Raw genomic sequence first — 21,284 nt, forward strand, 5'->3', positions numbered from 1 at the left:
TTCACCATTCTGTTATGTTGCGGTTTTAGAATTGCAGAACTGCATGACAATTTACTTTGAAACTATGATGTCAGGTCAGGGAGATTTTAAATTTAACACACAACATGGCCACTTTTTAAATCACTATCTCTTTAATATTTACTCCTCTTTATACTTTGGAAAGTCCTCAAACTCTTCTGCCACTAAGTGTCTGGAAAAATCAAGAAGCCATGAGTTGTGTAGGCACACATGAACAAAAAGCCCATTTGCCTGGTGATTCTGTACCAGGCAAATGGGCTTTTTATGACATCTTTGGGTTAATATTTCATTTCATTAATTGCAACTAAGTGGTTACAAAGTTGGCTAAAAATAAAAATCTATGTGTATACTACCATTAGATACAGCTGAATTCTAACTATAGGACATTTTTGGTTAAAATTTAATTTCCTGTATCTTAGCAAACTCCACCAAACTATTAACAAAATTCTTTATAACCTGACCTGGAATCTAAATACCCTTACTGATTTCTTTCCTAACCCATTATATTAGTCTGTTATTTCACCTTAGTGAAAGAATTCTTAAATTCCAAACTCTCATCCATTCTCCAACTTGGCACTACAAATATAAAATACCATTTTTCTTTAGTCATTTGTAAATGAACTAAATAGATTAGAAAACCCTATTCTAAACATCCGGTAAACAAATATTTATCAGAAATAATTACAAATAGCAATATTAAATATTCCCTAAAGTTATGTCAAACTGTCAACAGGCTAAGTCTAGTATAATCTGAAGCAGGACTGAGATGTTTCCATTCTTTTCCCTTTCATTTCCCCCTGCAAATTCCAGCTTTAATACTCTCATTTGCAAACATGCTCCATTTGAAGTTTGGTTTGATTTTCGTGTTTTGTTTTCTTTCTGCCTACATTTTTGCCTTAATTTTCTTTGCACTTATTCACCACTGGTTCTAAAATCATTTTCTCTAATCCATAATCAGTTCTCATTAGATTTTGCATTTTCAAGAAATCCTACCAAGTCTACAAATATTCAAGAACCTACAATGTGAAGGATACTCTATAAGGAGCTTATAACTCATGTGGGGGTAAGATGTACAAATGGAAAAGCTAAGAATGAAATACTTAGATAGGAATTCATGACAAAAGAGGAGAAAGATTTGTGACAATAAAAATGACAATACCAGTGAAGAGCAGGAAGAAATAAAGCTTAGGTGGTGGGATAAAGAGAAAGAGTATGGGTCTCTGAGACACTGGAAAAATGAGGGCCTAATACGGACCTCTGTGAGGCAAAAGGCAGAGGAGGGATGTTCCAAACGGAACTACAGAAGCGACAAGAAGCAGCAAAAGCACTCCACTGGAACTTAATCCTCACAACTACCCAATAAAGCAGTGCTACTTTTTTAACTGAAATGAAACTGATATATAACATTAATTTTAGGTGTAAAACAAACTGATTCCATATGAATATATACTGGGAAATGATCACTATAGTATGTCTAGTTACCATCATTACCAATAGATACAATAGATAATTTTTCTCATAAGAACTTTAAGCATCTACTCTCAGCAACTTCTAAATGTTCTATCTAGTATTATTAATTATACTTACCATGCTGTATATTTTATCCCCATAACTTATTATTTTATGACTAGAAGTTTGTGCCTTTTGATCACCTTCACAAATTTTGCTAAATCCCCAACCCCCAGGCTCTGGCAACTACCAATGTGTTCTCTGCATCTGAATTCAGGTTTTGCTGTTTTCTTTGTCATTATATTTTGTTTTTAGATTTCACATATATGTGAGATCATATGATACTTGTCTTCCTCTGACTTACTTCACTTGGCATAATACCTTCAAGGTCCATCCATGTTGTCTCAAAGGCAGAGTTTACTCTTTATCTATGGCTAACTAATATTCCTCTGTGTGTATAACTCAAATCTTTTGTTTTTTAATTTTAATTCCAGTGGAGTTAATGTACAATGTTATATTAGATTTAGGTGTACGATACACTGATTCAACACTTCCATTTTTACTCAGTGTTCATCACGGTAAATGGATTCTTAATCTCCACCTATTTTACCCATCGCCTCGCCCACCTCTCCCCTGGTAACCATCTGTTTGTTCTCTATAGTTAGGAGTCGGTTTCTTGGTTTGTCTCTTTTTTTTCCCTTTGTTCATTTGGTTTTTTTCCATAAATTCAACATTTGACTAAAATAATATGGTATTTGTCTTTCTCTGAATGACTTACTTCACTTAGCTTTACACTCTCTGGAATCCAACCATGTTGTTGCATATGTCAAGATTACATTCTTTTTTATGGCTGAGTAATATTCCATTGAATACATATACCACCTCTTCTACCCATTCATCTGTCGACAGACATTGGGACATTTGGGTACCTTCCATGATTTGGCTATTATAAATAATGCTGCAATAAACATAGGAGTGCATGTATCCTTTTGAATTAGTGTTTTCCTATTCTTTGAATAAATACCCAGTATTTATTATAGGGTAGTTGTATTTTTAACTTTTCTAAATTTATTTTTATTTTTTAAATTTATATCCAAGTTAGTTAGCAGATAGTGGAACAATGATTTCAGGAGTAGATTCCTTGATGCCCCTTACCCATTTAGCCCATCCCCCCTCCCACAACTCCTCCAGTAACCCTGCTTGTTCTCTATATTTAAGAGTCTCTTATGTTTTGTCCCCATCTGTTTTTATATTATTTTTGTTTCCCTTCCCTTATGTTCATCTGTTTTGTATCTTAAAGTCCTCATATGAGTGAAGTGATATATTTGTCTTTCTCTGACTGACTCATTTCACTTAGCATAATACCCTCTAGTTCCATCCATGTAGTTGCAAATGGCAAGATTTCATTCTTTCTTTTTTTTGACTGCCGAGTAATGCTCCATTGTGTGTGTGTGTGTGTGTGTGTGTGTGTGTGTGTGTGTGTGTGTAATAGTGCAATTGCTGGGTCCTAGGGTAGTTCTATTTTTAATTTTTTGAGGAACCTCCATACTGTTTTCCAGAGTGGCTGCACCAGTTTACATTCCCACCAGCAGTGCAAAAGACATCCTCTTTCTCCACATCCTTGCCAACATCTGTTGTTGCCTGGGTTGTTAATATTAGCTATTCTGACAGGTGTGAGGTGGTATCTCATTGTGGTTTTGATTTGTATTTCTCTGATAATGAGTGATGTTGAGCATTTTTTCATGTGTCAGTTGGCCATACAAATGTCTTCTTTGGAGAAGTGTCTATTCCTGTCCTTTGCCGATTTCTTCACTGGATTATTTGTTTTTTGGGTGTTGGGTTTGATAAGTTCTTTATAGATTTTGGATACTAACCCTTTATCTGATATGTCATTTGTAAATATCTTCTCCCATTCTGTCAGTTGCCTTTTAGTTTTGCTGATTGTTTCCTTCATTGTGCAGAAGCTTTTATTTTGATGAGGTCCCAGTAGTTCATTTTTGCTTTTGTTTCCCTTGCCTCTGGAGACGTGTTGAGTAAGAAGTTGCTGCAGCCAAGATCAAAGAGGTTTTTGCCTGCTTTCTCCTCAAGGATTTTGATGGTTTCCTGTCTTCCATTTAGGTCTTTCATCCAGTTTATTTTTGACTATGGTGTAAGAAAGTGGTCCAGGTTCATTTTTCTGCATGTTCCTGTCCAGTTTCCCCAGCACCACTTGCTGAAGAGACTGTCTTTATTCCATTGGATATTGTTTCCTGCTTTGTCAAAGATTACTTGGCCATACGTCTGTGAGTCCATTTCTGGGTTCTCTGTTCTGTTCCATTGACCTGAGTGTCTGTTTTTGGACCAGTACCATACTGTCTTGATGATTATAGCTTTCTAATACAGCTTGAAGTCCGGGATTGTGATGCCTCCTGCTTTGGTTTTCTTTTTCAAGATTGTTTTGGCTATTCGGGGTCTTTTCTGGTTCCATACCCATTTTCAGATTGTTTGTTCTAGCTCTGTGAATAATGCAGGTGTTATTTTTTTTTCAAAGTTTAAATTATTTTTTTAACGTTTATTTATTTTTGAGACAGAGAGAGAGCACGAATGGGGGAGGGTCAGAGAGAGAGGGAGACACAGACTCTGAAGCAGACTCCAGGCTCTGAGCCGTCAGCACAGAGCCCGACGCGGGGCTCAAACTCACCGACCACGAGATCATGACCTGAGCCGGAGTCGGACGCTTAACCGACTGAGCCACCCAGGCACCCCTGCAAGTGTTATTTTGATAGGTACTGCATTGAATATGTAGACTGCTTTGGGTAGTATTGACATTGTAACACTATTTGTTCTTTCTATCCAGGAGCATGGAATATTTTTCCATTTTTTGTGTGTGCCTTCAATTTCTTTCATAAGCTTTCTATAGTTTTCAGTCTATAGATTTTTCACCTCTTTGGTTAGATTTACTCCTAGGTATTTTATGGGTTTTGGTGCAATTGTAAATGGGATCGATTTCTTGATTTCTCTTTCTGTTGCTTCATTGGTGAATAGGAATGCAACTGATTTCTGTGCATTGTTGATTCCTGCAACTTTGCTGAGTTCATGAATCAGTTCTAGCAGTTTTTTGGTGCATTTTTGGGTTTTCCATATAGAGTATCATGTCATCTGCAAAGAGTGAAAGTTTGACCTCCTCCTGGCCGATTTGGATGTCTTTTATTTCTTTGTGTTGTCTGATTGCAGAGGCTAAGACTTCCAACACTATGTTGAATAACAGTGGTGAGAGTGGACATCCCTGTCTTGTTCCTGACCTTAGGGAGAAAGCTCCCAGTTTTTCCCCATGGAGGATGATATTAGCGTTGGGTCTTTCATATATGGCTTTTATGATCTTGAGGTATGATCCTTCTATCCCTCTTTCTTGATGATTTTTATCAAGAAAGGATGCTGTATTTTGTCAAAAGCTTTCTCTGCATCTATTGAGAGGATCATATGGTTGTCCTTTCTTTTATTGATGTGATGAAACACATTAATTGTTTTCTAGATACTGAACCAGCCCTGCATCCCAGGTATAAGTCCCACTTGGTTGTGGTGAATAATTCTTTTAAAGTATTGTTGGATCCGGTTGGCTAATACCTTGTTGAGAATTTTTGCATCCATGTTCATCAGGGAAATTGGTCTATAATTCTTTTCAGTGGGGTCTTTGTCTGGTTTTGGAATCAAGGTAATGCTGGCTTCATAGAAGGAGTTTGGAAGTTTTCCTTCCATTTCTACTTTTTGGAGCAGCTTCAAGAGGATAGGTGTTAACTCTTCCTTAAGTATTTGGTAGAATTCCCCTGGAAAGCCATCTGGCCCTGGACTCTTGTTTTGGGGGAGATTTTTGATTACTAATTCGATTTCCTTACTGGTGATAGGTCTGTTCAAATTTTCTATTTCCTCCTGTTTTAGTTTTGGTAATGTATAGGTTTCTAGGAATTTGTCCATTTCTTCCATATTGCCCATTTTATTGGCATATAATTGCTCATAATATTCTCTTATTATTGTTTTTATTTCTGCTGTGTTGGTTGTGATCTCTCCTCTTTCATTCTTGATTTTATTTATTTCGGCCCTTTCCTTTTTCTTTCTGATCAAACTGACTAGTGGTTTATCAACTTTGTTAATTCTTTCAAAGAACCAGCTTCTGGCATTGATCTATTTTTAACTTTTTAAGGAACCTCCATACTGTCTTCCACAGTGACTACACCAGTTTGCATTCCCACCCACAGTGCTTCAGGGTTCCTTTTTCTCCACATCCTTGCCAACACTTGTTATTTCCTGACTTTTTTATTTTAGGTATTCTGTCAGGTGTGAGGACATATCTCATTTTGGTTTTGGTTTGCATTTCCTAACAATCAGTGATGTTGAGCATCTTTTCATGTGTCTGTTGGCAATCTGTACGTGTTTGGAGAAATGTCTGTTCATGTCTTCTGCCAATTTTTAATTTGATTATTTAATTGATGTCAAGCTGTATAAGATCTTTATATTTTTTTGGTATTAACCTTTTATCAGATATGTCATTTGCAAAAATCTTCCCCCATTCCATAGGTTATCTTTTAGTTTTCTTGGTTGTTTCCTTTACTGTACAGAAGCTTTTTTTGGTGTAGTCTCAATAGTTTATTTTTGCTTTTATTGCCCTTGTCACAGAAGAGAGATAAATCCAGAAAATTGTTGTTATGGATGATGTCAGAGAAATTACTGCCTGTGATCTACTCTAGGATTTTTATGATTTCAGGTCTCACATTTATATCCTTAATCCATTTTTAAAGTTTATTTATTTATTTTGAAAGAAAGAGAGTGTGTATCAGTGAGAGAGGGAGGGGCAGAGAGAGAGGAACACAGAGAATCCTAAGAAGGCTCCACGCTCAGTGCAGACTCCAACACTGGGCTCAATCCCACAAACCGCAAAATCATGACCTGAGCCTAAATCAAGAGCCAGACGCTCAACCACCTGAGCCACCCAGGTGCCCCAGGTCTTTAATCCTTTTAATTTGTGTATGGTATAAGAAATTGTCTAGTTTCATCCTTTGCATGTTGCTGTCCAGTTTTCTCTTGTCCAGTTGGCCACCATTTGTTGAAGAGACTGCCTTTTCCCCTTCTTGCCTCCTTTGTTAAAGATTAATGGACCCTATAATCATGGGTTTATTTCTGGGCTTTCTGTCTGTTCTATTGGTCTATGAGTGTATTTTTGTGCAAATACCATACTATTCTGATTATTACAACTTTGTAATATATCTTGGAAGTCTGGAATTGTTATACCTCCAGCTTTGCTTTTCTTTTTCAACAGTGCTTTGGCTATCTAGGGTCTTTTTTGGTTCCATATAAATTTTAGGATTATTTATTCTAGTTCTGTGAAAAATGTTGCTGGTATTTCGACAGGGACTGCATTAAATCTATAGATTGCTTTATGCAGTATAGACATTTTAACAATATTTGTTCTCCCAATCTATGAGCATGGAATGTCCATTTCTTTGTGTCATCTTCAACATCTTTCATCAATGTTTTAGGGTTTTCAGAGTACAGGTCTTTCACCTTTTTTGTTAGGTTTATTCCTAGTTATCTTATTTTTGGTGCAATTCTAAATGGGCTTATTTTCTCAATTTCTCTTTCTGCAGTTTCACTATTAGTGTATAGAAATGCAATTTCTGTATAATGCAATTAGTGTATAGATTTCTGCATATTGATTTTGTATCCTGTGACTTTACTGAATTCATTTATCAGTTCTAATAGTTTTTTGGTAGAGTCTTTAGGGTTTTCTATATATAGTATCATGTCAGCTGCAAATAGCCAAAGTTTTACTTCTTCCTTACCAAAATTCTCAACAAAATACTAGCAAACAGAATCCAATAATACATTTAAAAAAATCATTCACCATGATCTAGTGGTTTTTTAGTGGTTTAATACTCACAAATCAATGTGATACACCACATCAATAAGAGAAAGGATAAAAACCATTTGATCATTTCAATAGACGTAGAAAAACCATTTAACAAAGTACAACATCCCTTCATGATAAAAGCCCTCAATAAAGTAGGTTTAGAGCGAACATACCACAACATAATAAAGGCCACATATGAAAAACCCAGAGCAAACATCATACTCAATGGGGAAAAACTGGTAGCTTTCCTTGTAAGGTAAAGAACAGGACAAAAGATGTCCACTCTCACCACTCTTAGTCAACATAGTACTAGAAGTCCTGGCCACAGCAGTTAGACAAAAAAAGAGAAATGAATGGCATCCAAATTAGTAAAAAAAGAGGTATTAAACTCTTCTTTAAATATTTAGTAGAATTTACCTGTGTAGCTGTCTGGTCCTGAAATTTTGTCTGTTGGGCATTTTTTGATCACTAATTCAATTTTATTGCTAATACTCTATTCAAATTTCCTATTTTTTTCTGGTTCAGTTTTGCTACGTTTTCCGTTTCTAGGAATTTATCCATCTGTTCTAGGTTGTCCAATTAGTCGGCACATAATTTTTCTCAGTTTCTTACAATCTTTTGTATTTTTATCATATTGGTTGTTATTTCTCCTTTGTCATATCTAATTTTATTTGAATCCTCTCTCTTTTTTTTTTTTTGTAAATCTGGTTGAAGGTTTATCAATATTGTTGATCTTTACAAAGAACAAGTTCCTGGCATCATTGATTTGTTCTATTATCTTTTTTGGTTTCTATATCACTTATTTGTGCTCTAACCTGTATTATTTCCTTCCTGCTACTGGTTTTGGGTTTGGGTGATTGTTCTTTTTCTAGCTCTTTTAGGTGTAAGAGATTAAGCTATTTCAGATTTTTCTTGCTTCTTGAGATAGACCTGTATTGCTAAAATTTCCCTCTGAAAACCACTCTGGCTGCATCCCAGAGATTTTGGACTATTGTGTTTTCATTTGCATTTGTCTCCATGTATTTTTTTATTTCCTCTTTGAGTTTTTGGTTGACCCATTAATTGTTTAGTATCATGTTATTTACCCTACATGTATTTATGTTCTTTCCAGATTTATTTTCTTATGGTTGATTTCTGGTTTCATAGTGTTGTGGTCAGAAAAGATGTATGGTATGACTTCAGTCTTTTTGAATTTCTTGAGACTTGTTCTGTGGCCTAATATGTGATCTGTTCTGGAGAGAGTTCCATGTGCACTCGAAAAGGTATCTTCTTCTGCTGTTTTAGGAATGGAATGTTCTGAATATATCTGTTAAATCATCCGGTCCAAGGTGTCCTTCAAAACCACTGTTTCCTTTTTGATTTTCTGTCTGGATGATCTGTCCGCTGATGTAAATGGGGTTTTAAAGTCCCCTACTAATTTTGTATTATTATCGATTAGTTCCTTTTTGTTATTAACTGTTTTATGTATTTGGGTGCTCCCATATTGGACACAAAAATATTTACAGCTATTATATCTTCTTGTTGGGTTGTCTCCATTATGATTATATAGTGTCTTTGTCTCTGTTACAGTCTTTGTTTTAAAGTCTATTTTATCCAAGATCACTATTACTACCCCTGCTTTCTTTTCATATGCATTTGCATGACAAACATTTCTCCATCCTCTTGCTTTCCATCTGTATGTGTCTTTAGGTCTGAAATAAGTTTCTTATAGGCAACATACAGATGGGTCTTTTTTTTTTTAACCAATCTGTCACCCTATGTCTTTTCCTTTTTCTTTTCTTTTCCCTTTCCTTTTTCCTTCCCTTCCCTTTCCTTCTTTCTCTTTCGAGAGAAGGAAAGAAGGCACAAGTGGGGCAGGGGCAAGGAGAGAGGGAGAGAGAATTCCAAGCAGGCTCCACACTGTCAGCACAGAGCCTGACACGGAGCTAGAACCCACAAACCGTGAGGCCACAACCTGAGCCAAAATCGAGATGGACACTTAACTGACTGAACCATCTAGAGCCCCTGCCCTGTGTCTTCTGACTGGAGCACAGGGCCATTTCCATTCAAAGTAATTATTAATAGGTATGTATTATCATTGTGTTACTTGTTTATGGTTTTTAAAAATTTTTTTTAACATTTATTTATTTTTGAGAGAGGGAGTGTGAGCGAGGGAGGGCCAAAGAAAGAGAGAGGGAAACACAGAATCTGAAGCAGGTTCCAGGCTCTGCACTGTCAGCACAGAGCCTGACATGGGGCTCAAACTCATGAACTGTGAGATAATGATCTAAGCCAAAGTTGGACACTGAACAAACTCAGCCACCCAGTCGCCCGTATACAGGTTTTTTTTAATAGTTCTTCTCTGGTCCTTTCTTCTGTTGCTCTCTTCTCTCATAAGTTGGCTTTCTTTGATGATGTACTTGGGATTCCTTTCTCTTTATTTTTTTTGCATGTTTATTACTGCTTTTGGATTTGTGATCACCACTAGGTTTGTAGATAACGTCTGCTGCATATAGCAGTCTAAATTAACAGTTACTTACGTTTGAACCTATTCTTTACTCTTCTTTACTATGTTTTGGATTTGTGATCACCACTAGGTTTATAGATAACGTCTGCTGCATATAGCAGTCTAAATTAACAGTTACTTACGTTTGAACCTATTCTTTACTCCCCCACTCCCACCAAGTTTGGGTATCTGGTGTCATACTTTCATTTCGTGAGTCACTTGACTGATTTTTCTTTTATTTTTTTAAATGTTTATTTTTGAGAGAGAGACAGAGTGCAAGTGGGAAGGCCAGCCCAGAGAGGGAAAGAGAGAGACAGAATCCGAAGCAGGCTCCAGGCTCTGAGCTGTCAGCACAGAGCTGACACAAGGCTTGAACTCATGAACCGCAAGATCACAACCTGAACCAAAGTCAGGTGCTTAACTGCCTGAGCCATCCAGTCACCCCTGATTTTTTATAGTTAAACTTTTTTTTACTGCTTTTGTGCTTTCTACTTATTCTTGATTATGGTCTTTCTTTTCCACTCAAATATTCCCCTTTAACATTTTTTTTTTTTTAACATTTATTCGTTATTGAGAGACAGAGAGACAGAGCATGAGCATGGGAGGGGCAGAGAGACGAGGAGACACAATCTGAAGCAGGCTCCAGGCTCTGAGCTGTCAGCACAGAGCCCGAGACAGGGCTTGAACTCACAAGCCATGCTTCATCGACTGAGCCACCCAGGCGCCACATCCCCTTTAACATTACGTACAGGGCTGGTTTAGTGGTGAGAATTCCTTTAACTTTTGTTAACTTTTTAACTTTCTCTCTCCTTGTATTCTGAATGATAGCCTGGACCGAGAGAGTATTCTCAGCTGCAAATTTTTTCCCCTGTCAGCACTTTGAATATATTATGCCACTCCCTTCTAGCCTGCAAAGTTTCTGCTGAAAAATCCACTACAGTCTTGAGGTTTCCCTTATATGTAATGGTATCCTTTTTCTTTGCTCTTTTAAAATTCTTTCTATTTTTGGCCATTTTAATTACCATATGTCTTGGTGTGGACCTCCTTGGGTTGATTCTGTTGGGGGAATCTCTGTGCCTCCTGGATCTGAATTTGTTTCTTTCCCCAGATTCAGTAAGTTTCCAGCTATTATTTCTTCAAATAAACACTCTGCTTTTTTCTCTTCTCCTTCTGGGATCCTTATAATGCAACTGTTACTACACTTGATGGAGTCGCTGAGTTGCTAAGTCTATTCTCATTTTACATATTTTTTTTTTTTTCTCTCACATGTTCAGCTTGATTACTTTCCATTACTTTGTCCTCCAGGTCACTGATTCATTCTTCTGTTTCCTTTAGGCTGACATTTATTCCATCTAGTGTATTTTTAATTTCATTTATTGTGTTCTTCATCTCTGATTGGTTCTTTTTCTATCTCTTTGTTAAGGGTCTCACTGATGTCCTCCACTATGAAGTTTAGTGAGTATCTTTCTATTATTTTGAATTCTCTATCAGGCATATTACTTATCTCCATTTCATTTAGGTCTCTTGCTGTGATTTTGTCTTATCCTTTCATATGGAACATACTCCTCTGTGTCATTTTGTATGCCTCTCTGTGTCTGTTTCTATGTGTTAGAAAAAGTCAGCTATGTATTCTGCTCTTGAAAGTAGTGGCCTTGGGGCACCTGGGTGGCTCAGTTGTTTAAGCATCTGACTTCAAGTTGTCATGATTTCATGGTTTGTGAGTTCTGCCCCTCCCCTGCTCGCACTCTTTCTCTCTTAAAAATAAACATTAAAAAAACTTTTTAAAAAGAAAGTAGTGGCCTTATGAAGAAGAGGCCCTGTAGTGTCCTACAGTGCAGTGTCCCCTGTTTACTGGAACCTGGCACCTCAGGGGTGGTTCCTATGTGTGCTGTGTGCACCCTGCTGTTTTAACTGAGCTGCTTTTTCCTTCAGTCGTCTGCAGTGGCTCGCTGCCTGCTTTGGGCAGTGTTTGGTCCCTGTGGTGTTGGGGGGCCAGTCTGAGGCCACCTTGGGCTTGAGTTGAGTCAGACTACATGTTTGTCAGAGATGCAGTGGCATCTGCAGGACGCTATCCCCATGTTGTCCCCCAAAAAGCTTCTGTTGGTGGGCAGGGACTGCAATCAGACCAGCTGTTGGCCCCCCAGCTCTTTGCTGGGGGCTGTAATCTGAATAGTGTCAGGCAGGGCAGGAGTCACTCTGGAGTGGTGGTGGCTCTTCTTGGGGCTGTTTGTATACTGCCAGGCTTCTACCTTTTTTTTTTTTTCCCCATGTTTATTTATTTTGAGAGAGAGACAGAGCATCGGGAGGGTCTGACAGAGAGGGAGAGAGAAATCCCAAGCAGACTCCACACTGTTAGTGCAGAGCCCGATGTGGGGGCTTGAACCCACAAACCGTGAGATCATGACCTGAGCTAAAATCAAGTCAGATGCTTAACTGACTGAGCCACCCAGGTGCCCCTGAAAAAAATTTTTGTTAATGTTTATTTTTCAGAGAGAGACAGAGCACTAGTGTGGGAGGGGCACAGAGAGAGAGGGAGACACAGAATCCAAAGCAGGCTCCAAGCTGTCAGCACAGAGCCCAATGCAGGGCTCAAACTCACAAACTGTGAGATCATGACCTGAGCCAAAGTTGGACACTTAACTGACTGAGCCACCCAGGCACCCCTGGACACGTGGCCCTGGTTTGAATAGGCTCCAGCCAAGAGAGTATTGGACAGAGCGGATCTGCAATATGCTGGGGGTGTGGCATGCAGTTTTAACAAGGTTTGTGAGCTGATCCTCCATGAGAGGGGACCCAGGCCCCACAAATCATGGGGTCAGGAGATAAGGTGTTGGCAAAGTTCGTGCTGGTCTTCTAGGAGAGGGCACCAGCAGCACTGGGAATGAGGCAAGCCTGGCTGGATGGGACGGATCCACAAGGTACAGTATAAGCAAGTTAGGTAGTGAATTTCTACACTACAGGTGGTCGTGTGTTTATGCTGGGGGGGGGGGGGGGGCATGAAAGGGAAGTGGCACCTGCTCATTCATTTGTACCTGGAGAAGTCTCCCAGTGAGCTCTGTCCCTCAGAGATCCGATCTGAGATTAGTAAATAATTCTCCCTCCTGTATACCCAACGCATTTTTTAAGCTGCTGCTGCTTTGCTGTTATCTCTTTGTGTTTGTTATGCTGTCTCTTTAAGGGCACAGACTCTGTCTTCTTTTGCCTTCTGCCCTCCCAGCTCTCAGAGAGCTAACCCACTGATTTTTAAAATTGCAGACTTTAAGCCCTACTGGTTAAAAGAACTCACAACAAATTTAAGCCCCTCTGGTTTTTTGAAGCCAAATGTTATGGGGATTCATCTTCCCTATGCTGGCTTCCCAGTGTGATAGTTTAGTTCTATTCCCCTCTCCATGCCCACAGGTCCCTCCTTTTCTTGGACAGTACTGTGGTTTCACTCCCCACTGCATCTCTGCCCTTCTTAACCCTCTTCAATGTGGCCTCTTCTCTACATTTAAGTTATGGAGTTTGTTCTTCAGTCTTTGGTTATTTTCTGGGTTATTTACCCTGTTGGGAGTGTTATCTAGTTGTATCAGTGGGACAACATGAAATTAGGGTCTTCCTGTTCCCACATCTTCCAGCAATCTCCTATCTCTCATCTTCTTCATCCATTGATATGGATGGATGGTTAGGTTGTTTCCGTATCTTGACTATTGTTAATGAACATGGGGGTGTATATATCTTTTCAAGTTAGTGTTTTCTTTTCCTTCAGATAAATATCCAAAAGTGGAGTTGCTGGCTCACACGGTAGTTCCGTTTTTAATTTTTTAAGAATTCTCCATATGGCTTTCCATAGTGGCTAAACCAAATTAAATTCCCACCAACCATGCACAGGGCTTCCCTTTCTTCCACATCCTCACCAACACTTTTCTCATCTTCTTGGCAGTAGCAATTCTAACAGGTGTGTAGTGATATGTCATTATGGTTTGGATTTACATTTCCCTAATGATTAGTGATGTTGAGCACCTTTTCATGTACCAGTCATCTGTATATCTTCTTTCAAAAAACGTCTACTCTGATTTCTCCCCATTTTTAAAATCAGGCTTACTGGGGGATTTCTGGTGTGATTTTTGTTTGCATTGTTTTTGCTATGCTGTTGAGTTTGAGGAGTTCTTTATGTATTTTGTATACTAACCCACTGTCAGATATATGATTTGCAAATATTTTCTGTAGACTGCCTTCTCATTTTTTTGATGGTTTCCTTTATACCGGAGATTTTTAGTTTGATGTAGTCCTTCTTTATTTGCTTTTGTTGCCTTTGCTTTTATTATCAAATCCATAAAGTCACCACCAAGACCAATATTAAGGAGCTTACCATCTATGTTTTCTTCTGGGAGTCTTAGGGTTTCAGGTCTCAAATTCAACTTCAATCCATTTTGAGTTAATCTTTGTGTATGTGGTAGGATAATGGTCCAGTTTCATTCTTTTGCATGTGGCTGTCCAGTTTTCCCAATATCATTTACTCTTCAATAATGTGTATTATATATTCTTGGCTCCTTTGTCATAAATTAATTGACCATATTTGCATAGATTTAGTTCTGATGCTCTCCATTCTCTTCCAGTTATCTGTGTGTTTTATGCCAATACTGCTCTGATTACTATGGACTTGTGATACACTTTGACATCTGGAAGTGTGATGCTTTCATATTTGTTCTTTCTCATGATTGCTTTGGCTGTTTGGGGGCCTTTTTTTTTTTTTTTTGGCTCCATACAAATTTTAGGATTGTTTATTTCTGTGAAAAATACCACTGACATTTTGATAGAGATTGCGCTGAATCTGTACACTGCTTTGAGTAGTATGGACATTTTAACAACATTAATTATTCTTATCCATGAGCACCAAATATCCTTCCATTCATTTGTGTCTTTTTCAGTTTCTTTCACCAATATCTTACAGTTTTTAGTGTACACGTTATTTTACCTCCTTGGTTTAATTTATTCTGAGGTGTTTTAGTCTCTTTAACACAGTTACAAATGGGATTATTTTCTTAATATCTTGATAGTTTATTATATATAAATGCAACAGATACTTGAACTTTTTTTAAGTTTATTTATTTTGAGACACAGAAAATGAGGGAAGGAGAGAGAATCCCAAGCAGGTTCCTCACTGTCAGAGCAAAGCCCCAAGGCAGGGCTCAAACTTACAAACTGTGAGATCATGACCTGAACTGAAACCAAGAGTTGGACACTTTTAACTGACTGAGCTATCCAGGGGCCCCAAACATTTTCTCTCTTTTGTGTATCTACTCCAAAGTTTTGCTTTGTAGTTAACCTGAGACTTACATAAGACTACTTGTATCTTTAACAGTCAATTTTAAGTTAATAACAACTTAAATTGGGACACATTCTAAAGCTCTACAATTTGTACTCCTCCCCCATTTACTGTAGCATGATCCACACATGTTCATCCTGCTCATTTATTGTTTGTATAGTTTTTTAAAATAAGCTCTTAGATAAATGTGGACCAGCTAAGGCTATTAAAACAGTTATACATGACATTAAAAGAGAAAATTTAATAGTTCCTAGATTCTGCCTAAACATGTTTGGCTCTAAAGTTAATTTCACAATAGGAGATAAATATTCTATATTTAGAATCAAGTCAAAGTAATACCTATCTGGAGAGTGCAAGCTTCAAATCTATTTTGTACTATATTAAATGGGAATAAAACTTCTGAAAGCTATAAGGTAATGCAATCACACGGACCTAAACTCATTGTTTCTTCATACGCAGATGTAAAATTTTTATTTTACCAGAGACTTCCAGCCTAATTTGCTTTCTTGGAAACCAGACAACTCAGTCATCATGTAATCAATATGCAGTGATTCGAGTGAAGATAGTGAGGGCTTGTAGAAGACAGCTGTGCAATGAGGAGGGAGGGAGGCAGGCCTGTTTTCTTGGCTGCACCAGTTTAGAGTGGAATTTCTGTTTGACTAAATTGGGAGGTGAAAGGAACGTGTGTTGTTTCAAATACCACAGATTCTCACTGTTCTCAACAAATCTTGGTGCACTTTCTCAAATAAGTGGCCATTTGCCGTATGTCCTTGGGACCACTTCTAGAGACTTTAAATGACTGTTGTTTTAGAATTTTCACCATTTCTCTGGGCAATCGGTCTATGGAGGCTCATGCTTCATCCTGGAAGTGCCTCTCATGTTATCTTTTATGCCCAAAATGTTTTCTTGGGTGTACTTTTGATTGTCTTCTTTAGGGACTCTAATTATATATACATGTCAGACCTCCTTTGGCTATCTTCCATTTCAACCACTTTCTGACAATTTTTTCCCTCATTTCCATTTTCTTTGTTTTCCTGTACATTCCTGATAGGATTTTTTGCCTTTATGTTCTATTTTTCTTTTCTTGAATTCATTTCTTGTTTACATTTTTTGCTTTCTTGACCATTACTGTTCTTTGTGTTGCTTATACGGGTTTTTTTTTTTTCATATCCCCAAATGCTTATTTGATGACATTCTCATTCTTAATTTCCTTGTTTTCCTCACTGCCACACCTCTATGAGGAGCTAACTCTCCTGTGTGTATGTGATTCTCCCTCAGAAGCAATGCTTCTCTGAGGCTGCCTCTTCATGCCCTGCTGTCTTAATAGTCATGTCCCTGTATCTTGTGCCACGAACCACTGTGTCTGACCTGTGTTCGGTATTTTGGTATTAGGCATTTTCTTAGTTGTTTGTGTCCCTCTACTCTTAAGCCTTACCTCCCCATCCTTAGCACCCACGGGCTTACAACAATAGGAAGTCAGAAGGAACACTTAGAATTTATGTCTCTATTAAGGCAATGAGAAGGTCATGGTATTCTTTGCCTCCTAGTCATACTGAAGAGATGAGTGAGCCATGTTTTTATTTCCTCTGATTGTTAATCTGAACACTTTTTAAGTCTGAGAAAAATGAGGCTGCTGCCACTATCCTTCAGAAAGCTTTGTGAGGCTTTTAAATTAGACACAAGACTGTTTAAATTGTTCTTCGTTGTTGACAAAGTTTGTCAGTTGCAATATTCTGTTACTATATTGTATGTGGAATCAGGAACAATAAACAAGACATTGTCATTGTTGCTACTGGTGACACATGTCTTCTCTTTTCTTTTTTGATCAGTCCTTTTAGGGATGTGGCAGCTTTGAAAATACTGATAAGATCTCTGACATTTCTCTCAAGAACCGAAGTCTGTGCTTTCCCCCTAGAATCTTGAGGACAGTGACTGCTTCCACCAGTAATATACTGTGGATATGTGAGACTATATGAATTCCGAGGCGAGGTCATAAAATGCCTTGTCGTTTCACGCTGGTTTTATGAGGATGTGAACTCTAAAGGAAGTTAGTTGCTATGTAAGAAATCAGTTTATCCTGAGAGTACAAATCTCCTGATTAGCCCATCCTGAGGACAACACCTGCCTTTTGCCCTCACAAAACTATTTCAGTACACTGACAGGGGCAGAGTTCAGAAGGCAAAGAATTCAAATAATAAATGTTACACAGGAAGCCACAGAAGTAGAGATGTAATAGATAAAGCAGTCAAGGGGCTTTCATATACCCATATGTGAATAACTGGTTTGAATACATATTCAGTCTGCTCCCCCACTCCTTTCACATTGTGTACGGGGCAGGAGGGGTTAAGTTTTATCCCTACTATACAACATGTTGCATTTCTAGGAATTTTTAAACATAGTATACAACAAGCAAAATGAAAACTTTAAAAAAAAAAAAAAAAACAAAAAAGCTATGGATTAGTGAAGTTCAGAAAATACCAGCAACTAGTATACTGCTAAGAACCAATGGGTTGTCAATTAACATTTATTGCATGAATGTGGATGAATCAGATTATTTCGAGTAGGTTTCTGGCCTAAATCACCATAAGCATGATATGAAATAAAAAGTTACTGAACTATTAATTCATATCCTTCAAAGTGCTGATCTCTCTGGAACCGTATCTACTTCCTTGAGAAAGTTTAGTCTCTCAATGTAAAGTATTTCAAAAAAGATTAAAATAATCTTTTGTAATCCATGAAGAAAAAAACAAACTGGTGACTGTTTTTAGGCTAGTGAGAAAAAAAATGGGAATGACTTTAATACTTATGTGGCGTTTAACAAATTATTCTGTAGTTTTATCACATATTAAATGAACAGCTTAAAATAATTTGTGAATAACCTACCAAATCCAGGAACACTTTTGAGACTGGCTTTGAGGCAAATTTTCTCCAATCTGAGGTAGCTGTATCTCATCAGACAATTCCACAGGAACATCCAGTCCATTCTTGTCCGATGATTCATGATAATGACACTTCTTTCTCCAGGAACGAATGCATCACCTGTTATAACAACTTTTACACCAAACATGGTCTCCAACAATGCCTAAGGAATAAACAATATAGGTATGTGACAATTTAAAGTTATAATTTCCCATAGGTAAATTGTATCATGTTCTGTAAATAAATCTGATTTCTAGTAAGTCAAAGGCATAGTGTTTCTCAAGATTATGGCTTCTATAATAAATCTCGAAAAAGAAGTTAATCTGGAAGAATGAGAACATAAAGGCAGTATTTCTATTTTTAGTTTTATTAATTTAGGTTTCTGACAGTTTCCTAATTAAATGTTAGCTTTCATTGAAATCCTCAAGATATATTAACTTGAAAAAAAGTGTAAAAGATACACAAGAAGATTCCACTGCATAATTTTTTAAGGCTATAGATATATAGGATGATTACTTTCTAGAAAGGATAATCAAGAAATTTAGCACTGAGTACAGGGCTGAAGGAACAGAAAGTCAAAATCTTCATTTTATACCTTTCTCTATTATGATCTCTTTAAACAAACACACGTATCTATTTAACAATATATAAATAATAAACCAGATGTTTATAAAGTCCTGCAACCCTAGCACCTACAACAGTGTCTGGCACCTGGAAGATGCCCAAATATTTGAATTTGTTTAAGTAACTTTTCTGCTAACCAGCCGTATAATATACGTGGAATATTCAGAGGAAAGTATATTACATGCTGGAATTCTTGTGGAGAAAAAAACAGGAAATAAGAAACCTTGATTTCAATCCCTTATTTAAATTTTCCAATAATTTATATATAACAAATTAATATAGGACTTCACTATGAATGGAGAGAAAACTGGTCCAAGACAGAGCAAAGGTAAGAAAATCAAAACTTCTCTCCGGCAACAACATCATGAAAACCTCTAGAGAAGCACAGCACGTACAGTGCAGTTGAAACAACGAAAGTAAATGAACTACAGGTGTCTATGACATGGATGGCACACAAACATAATACTGAGAGAAGCGAAACAAAAAGTGTCCTGTAGAAATTTTTTAAAACAGTAAGATATTTTAGGTGTATATAGCCAGTGAAATTGTAAAGAACAGCAAGGAAAGGGCTATCTTACAGTCAAGTTACTGGCTACTTCTACCAAACAGATGATTGTGATTTGAAAGCTAGATGGCTTGCTGGAAGGCGGCCAATATTCTAGTTCTTGACCTGGTTGACAGTTACACCTTAATATATAAAGTGCGCGTTTATGTTTTATTAACTTTCAATATGTTTGTTACATTTCACAAAAACTTTTTTTTAAAGAACATGACACAGGTGAACAACAGGACTTTAAAACAAAAATAGGACCAAGAAAAAAACAGTTCAAAGGGAATATCAGCTAAGGAAAAGTTAGAAATGTTTTATGCCCAAAGAATTATAGAGTCAGAGTGTTAACACCTTAACAGAGTAAAACAGGTATCTCACAGGACCCAGTGAGTTACTTTCCCACAGCAGAGATTCACTTTAGGGCATGGGTGTTTAACCTGACATCAAGTCCTAGAAGGACAGCCTTCAAGAAGTAAATAAACGTGCCAATACCATACTATCTTGATGATTACAGCTTTGTACTAGAGGCTAAAGTCTGGGACTATGATGCCTCTAGCTTTGGTTTTCTTTTTCAAGATTACTTTGGGTAGTATTGACATTTTAACAATATTTGTTCTTCTAATCCATGAGCATGGAATGTTTTGCCATTTCTTCGTGTCTTCTTCAATTTCTTTCATAAATTTTCTATAGTTTTCAGCATACAGATCTTTTACCTCTTTGGTTAGGTTTATTCCTAAGTATTTTATGGTTCTTGAAACAAATGTAAATGGTATCGATTTCTTGATTTCTTTTTCTGTTGCTTCATTATTAGAGCATAGAAATGCAACAAATTTCTGTACATTGATTTTGTATCCTGTGACTTTGCTGAACTCATGTATCAGTTCTAGCAGCTTTTTGGTGGTCTTTTGGATTTTCCACGTAGAGTATCAGGTCATCTGCAAAAAAGTGAAAGTTTGACTTCTTTGCCTATATGGATGCCTTTTATTTCATTTTGTTGTCTGATTGCTGATGCTAGGACTTCCAACACTATGTTAAACAATAGTGGTAAGAGTGGACATCCCTGTCGTGTTCCTGATCTCAGGGGGAAAGCTCTTAGTTTTTGCCCATTGAGGATGATAGTAGCTGTGGGCTTTTCATTTATGGCTTTTATGATGTTAAGGTATGTTCCTTCTTTTTCTTTTTTAATTTTGTTTTAATATTTATTTATTTTTGAGAGAAGGAGACACAGAATTAGAAGCAGGCTCTGAGCTGTTGGCACAGAGCCTGACATGGGGCTCAAACTCACAAGCAGTGAGATCATGATCTGAGCCCAACTAAGCCACCCACCCAGGCGCCCCAAGGTATGTTCCTTCTATCCCAACTTTCTTGAAGGTTTTTAAAGAAAGGATGTTGTATTTTGTCAAATGCTTCTCTGCATCTATGGACAGGATCATACGGTTCTTTTCTTCTCTTCTATTAATGTGATGGATCGCACTGATTGATTTGCAAATATTAAACCAGCCCAGGAATGAATCCCACTTGATAATTCTTTTAACATGCTGTTGAATTCGATTTGCCAGTATCTTGTTAAGAATTTTTACATCTCTGTCCATTAGGGATATTGGCCCGTAGTTCCCCTTTTTAGTGGGGTCTCTATCTGGTTTGGGAATCAAGGTTAACGCAAATCTATAAACATCAAGACATTATGGTACTGGAACAAAAACAGACACATAGACCAATGGAAGAGAACCCAGAAATGGACCCACAAACATATGGCCAACTAATCTTCGATAAAGCAGGAAAGAGCATCCAATGGGAAAAAGTCTTTTTAGCAAATGGTGCTGGGAGAACTGTAGAGCAACATGCAGAAGAATGAAACTGAACCACTTTCTTACACCATATTCAAAAATAAACTTAAAATGGATGAAAGACTTAACTGTGAGACAGGAAACCAATCAAAACCCTATAGGAGAAAACAGGCAACAACCTCTTTGACTTCAGCTGCAGCAACTCCTTACTCAACATGTCTCCAAAGGCAAGGGAAATAAAAGCAAAAATGAACTATTGGGAC

The 21,284-nt window shown here is 37.4% G+C and overlaps 1 protein-coding gene across 7 annotated transcripts in view; it reads right to left on the bottom strand.

The window, feature by feature from the left end:
• Positions 1 to 21,284, bottom strand: part of LCLAT1 (lysocardiolipin acyltransferase 1) — a 181,202-nt gene that overhangs the window by 89,631 nt on the left and 70,287 nt on the right. For all 7 annotated transcript variants that reach the window (XM_007088844.3, XM_042982227.1, XM_042982226.1 and 4 more), the window contains one exon: positions 18,025 to 18,223. In XM_007088844.3, the coding sequence (XP_007088906.1) occupies positions 18,025 to 18,223 (199 nt within the window). The remainder of the gene's footprint in view (positions 1 to 18,024; positions 18,224 to 21,284) is intronic.

The sequence above is a fragment of the Panthera tigris genome, chromosome A3 (genome assembly GCF_018350195.1).
Source record: "Panthera tigris isolate Pti1 chromosome A3, P.tigris_Pti1_mat1.1, whole genome shotgun sequence".
In the NCBI taxonomy this organism is placed as follows: domain Eukaryota; kingdom Metazoa; phylum Chordata; class Mammalia; order Carnivora; family Felidae; genus Panthera; species Panthera tigris.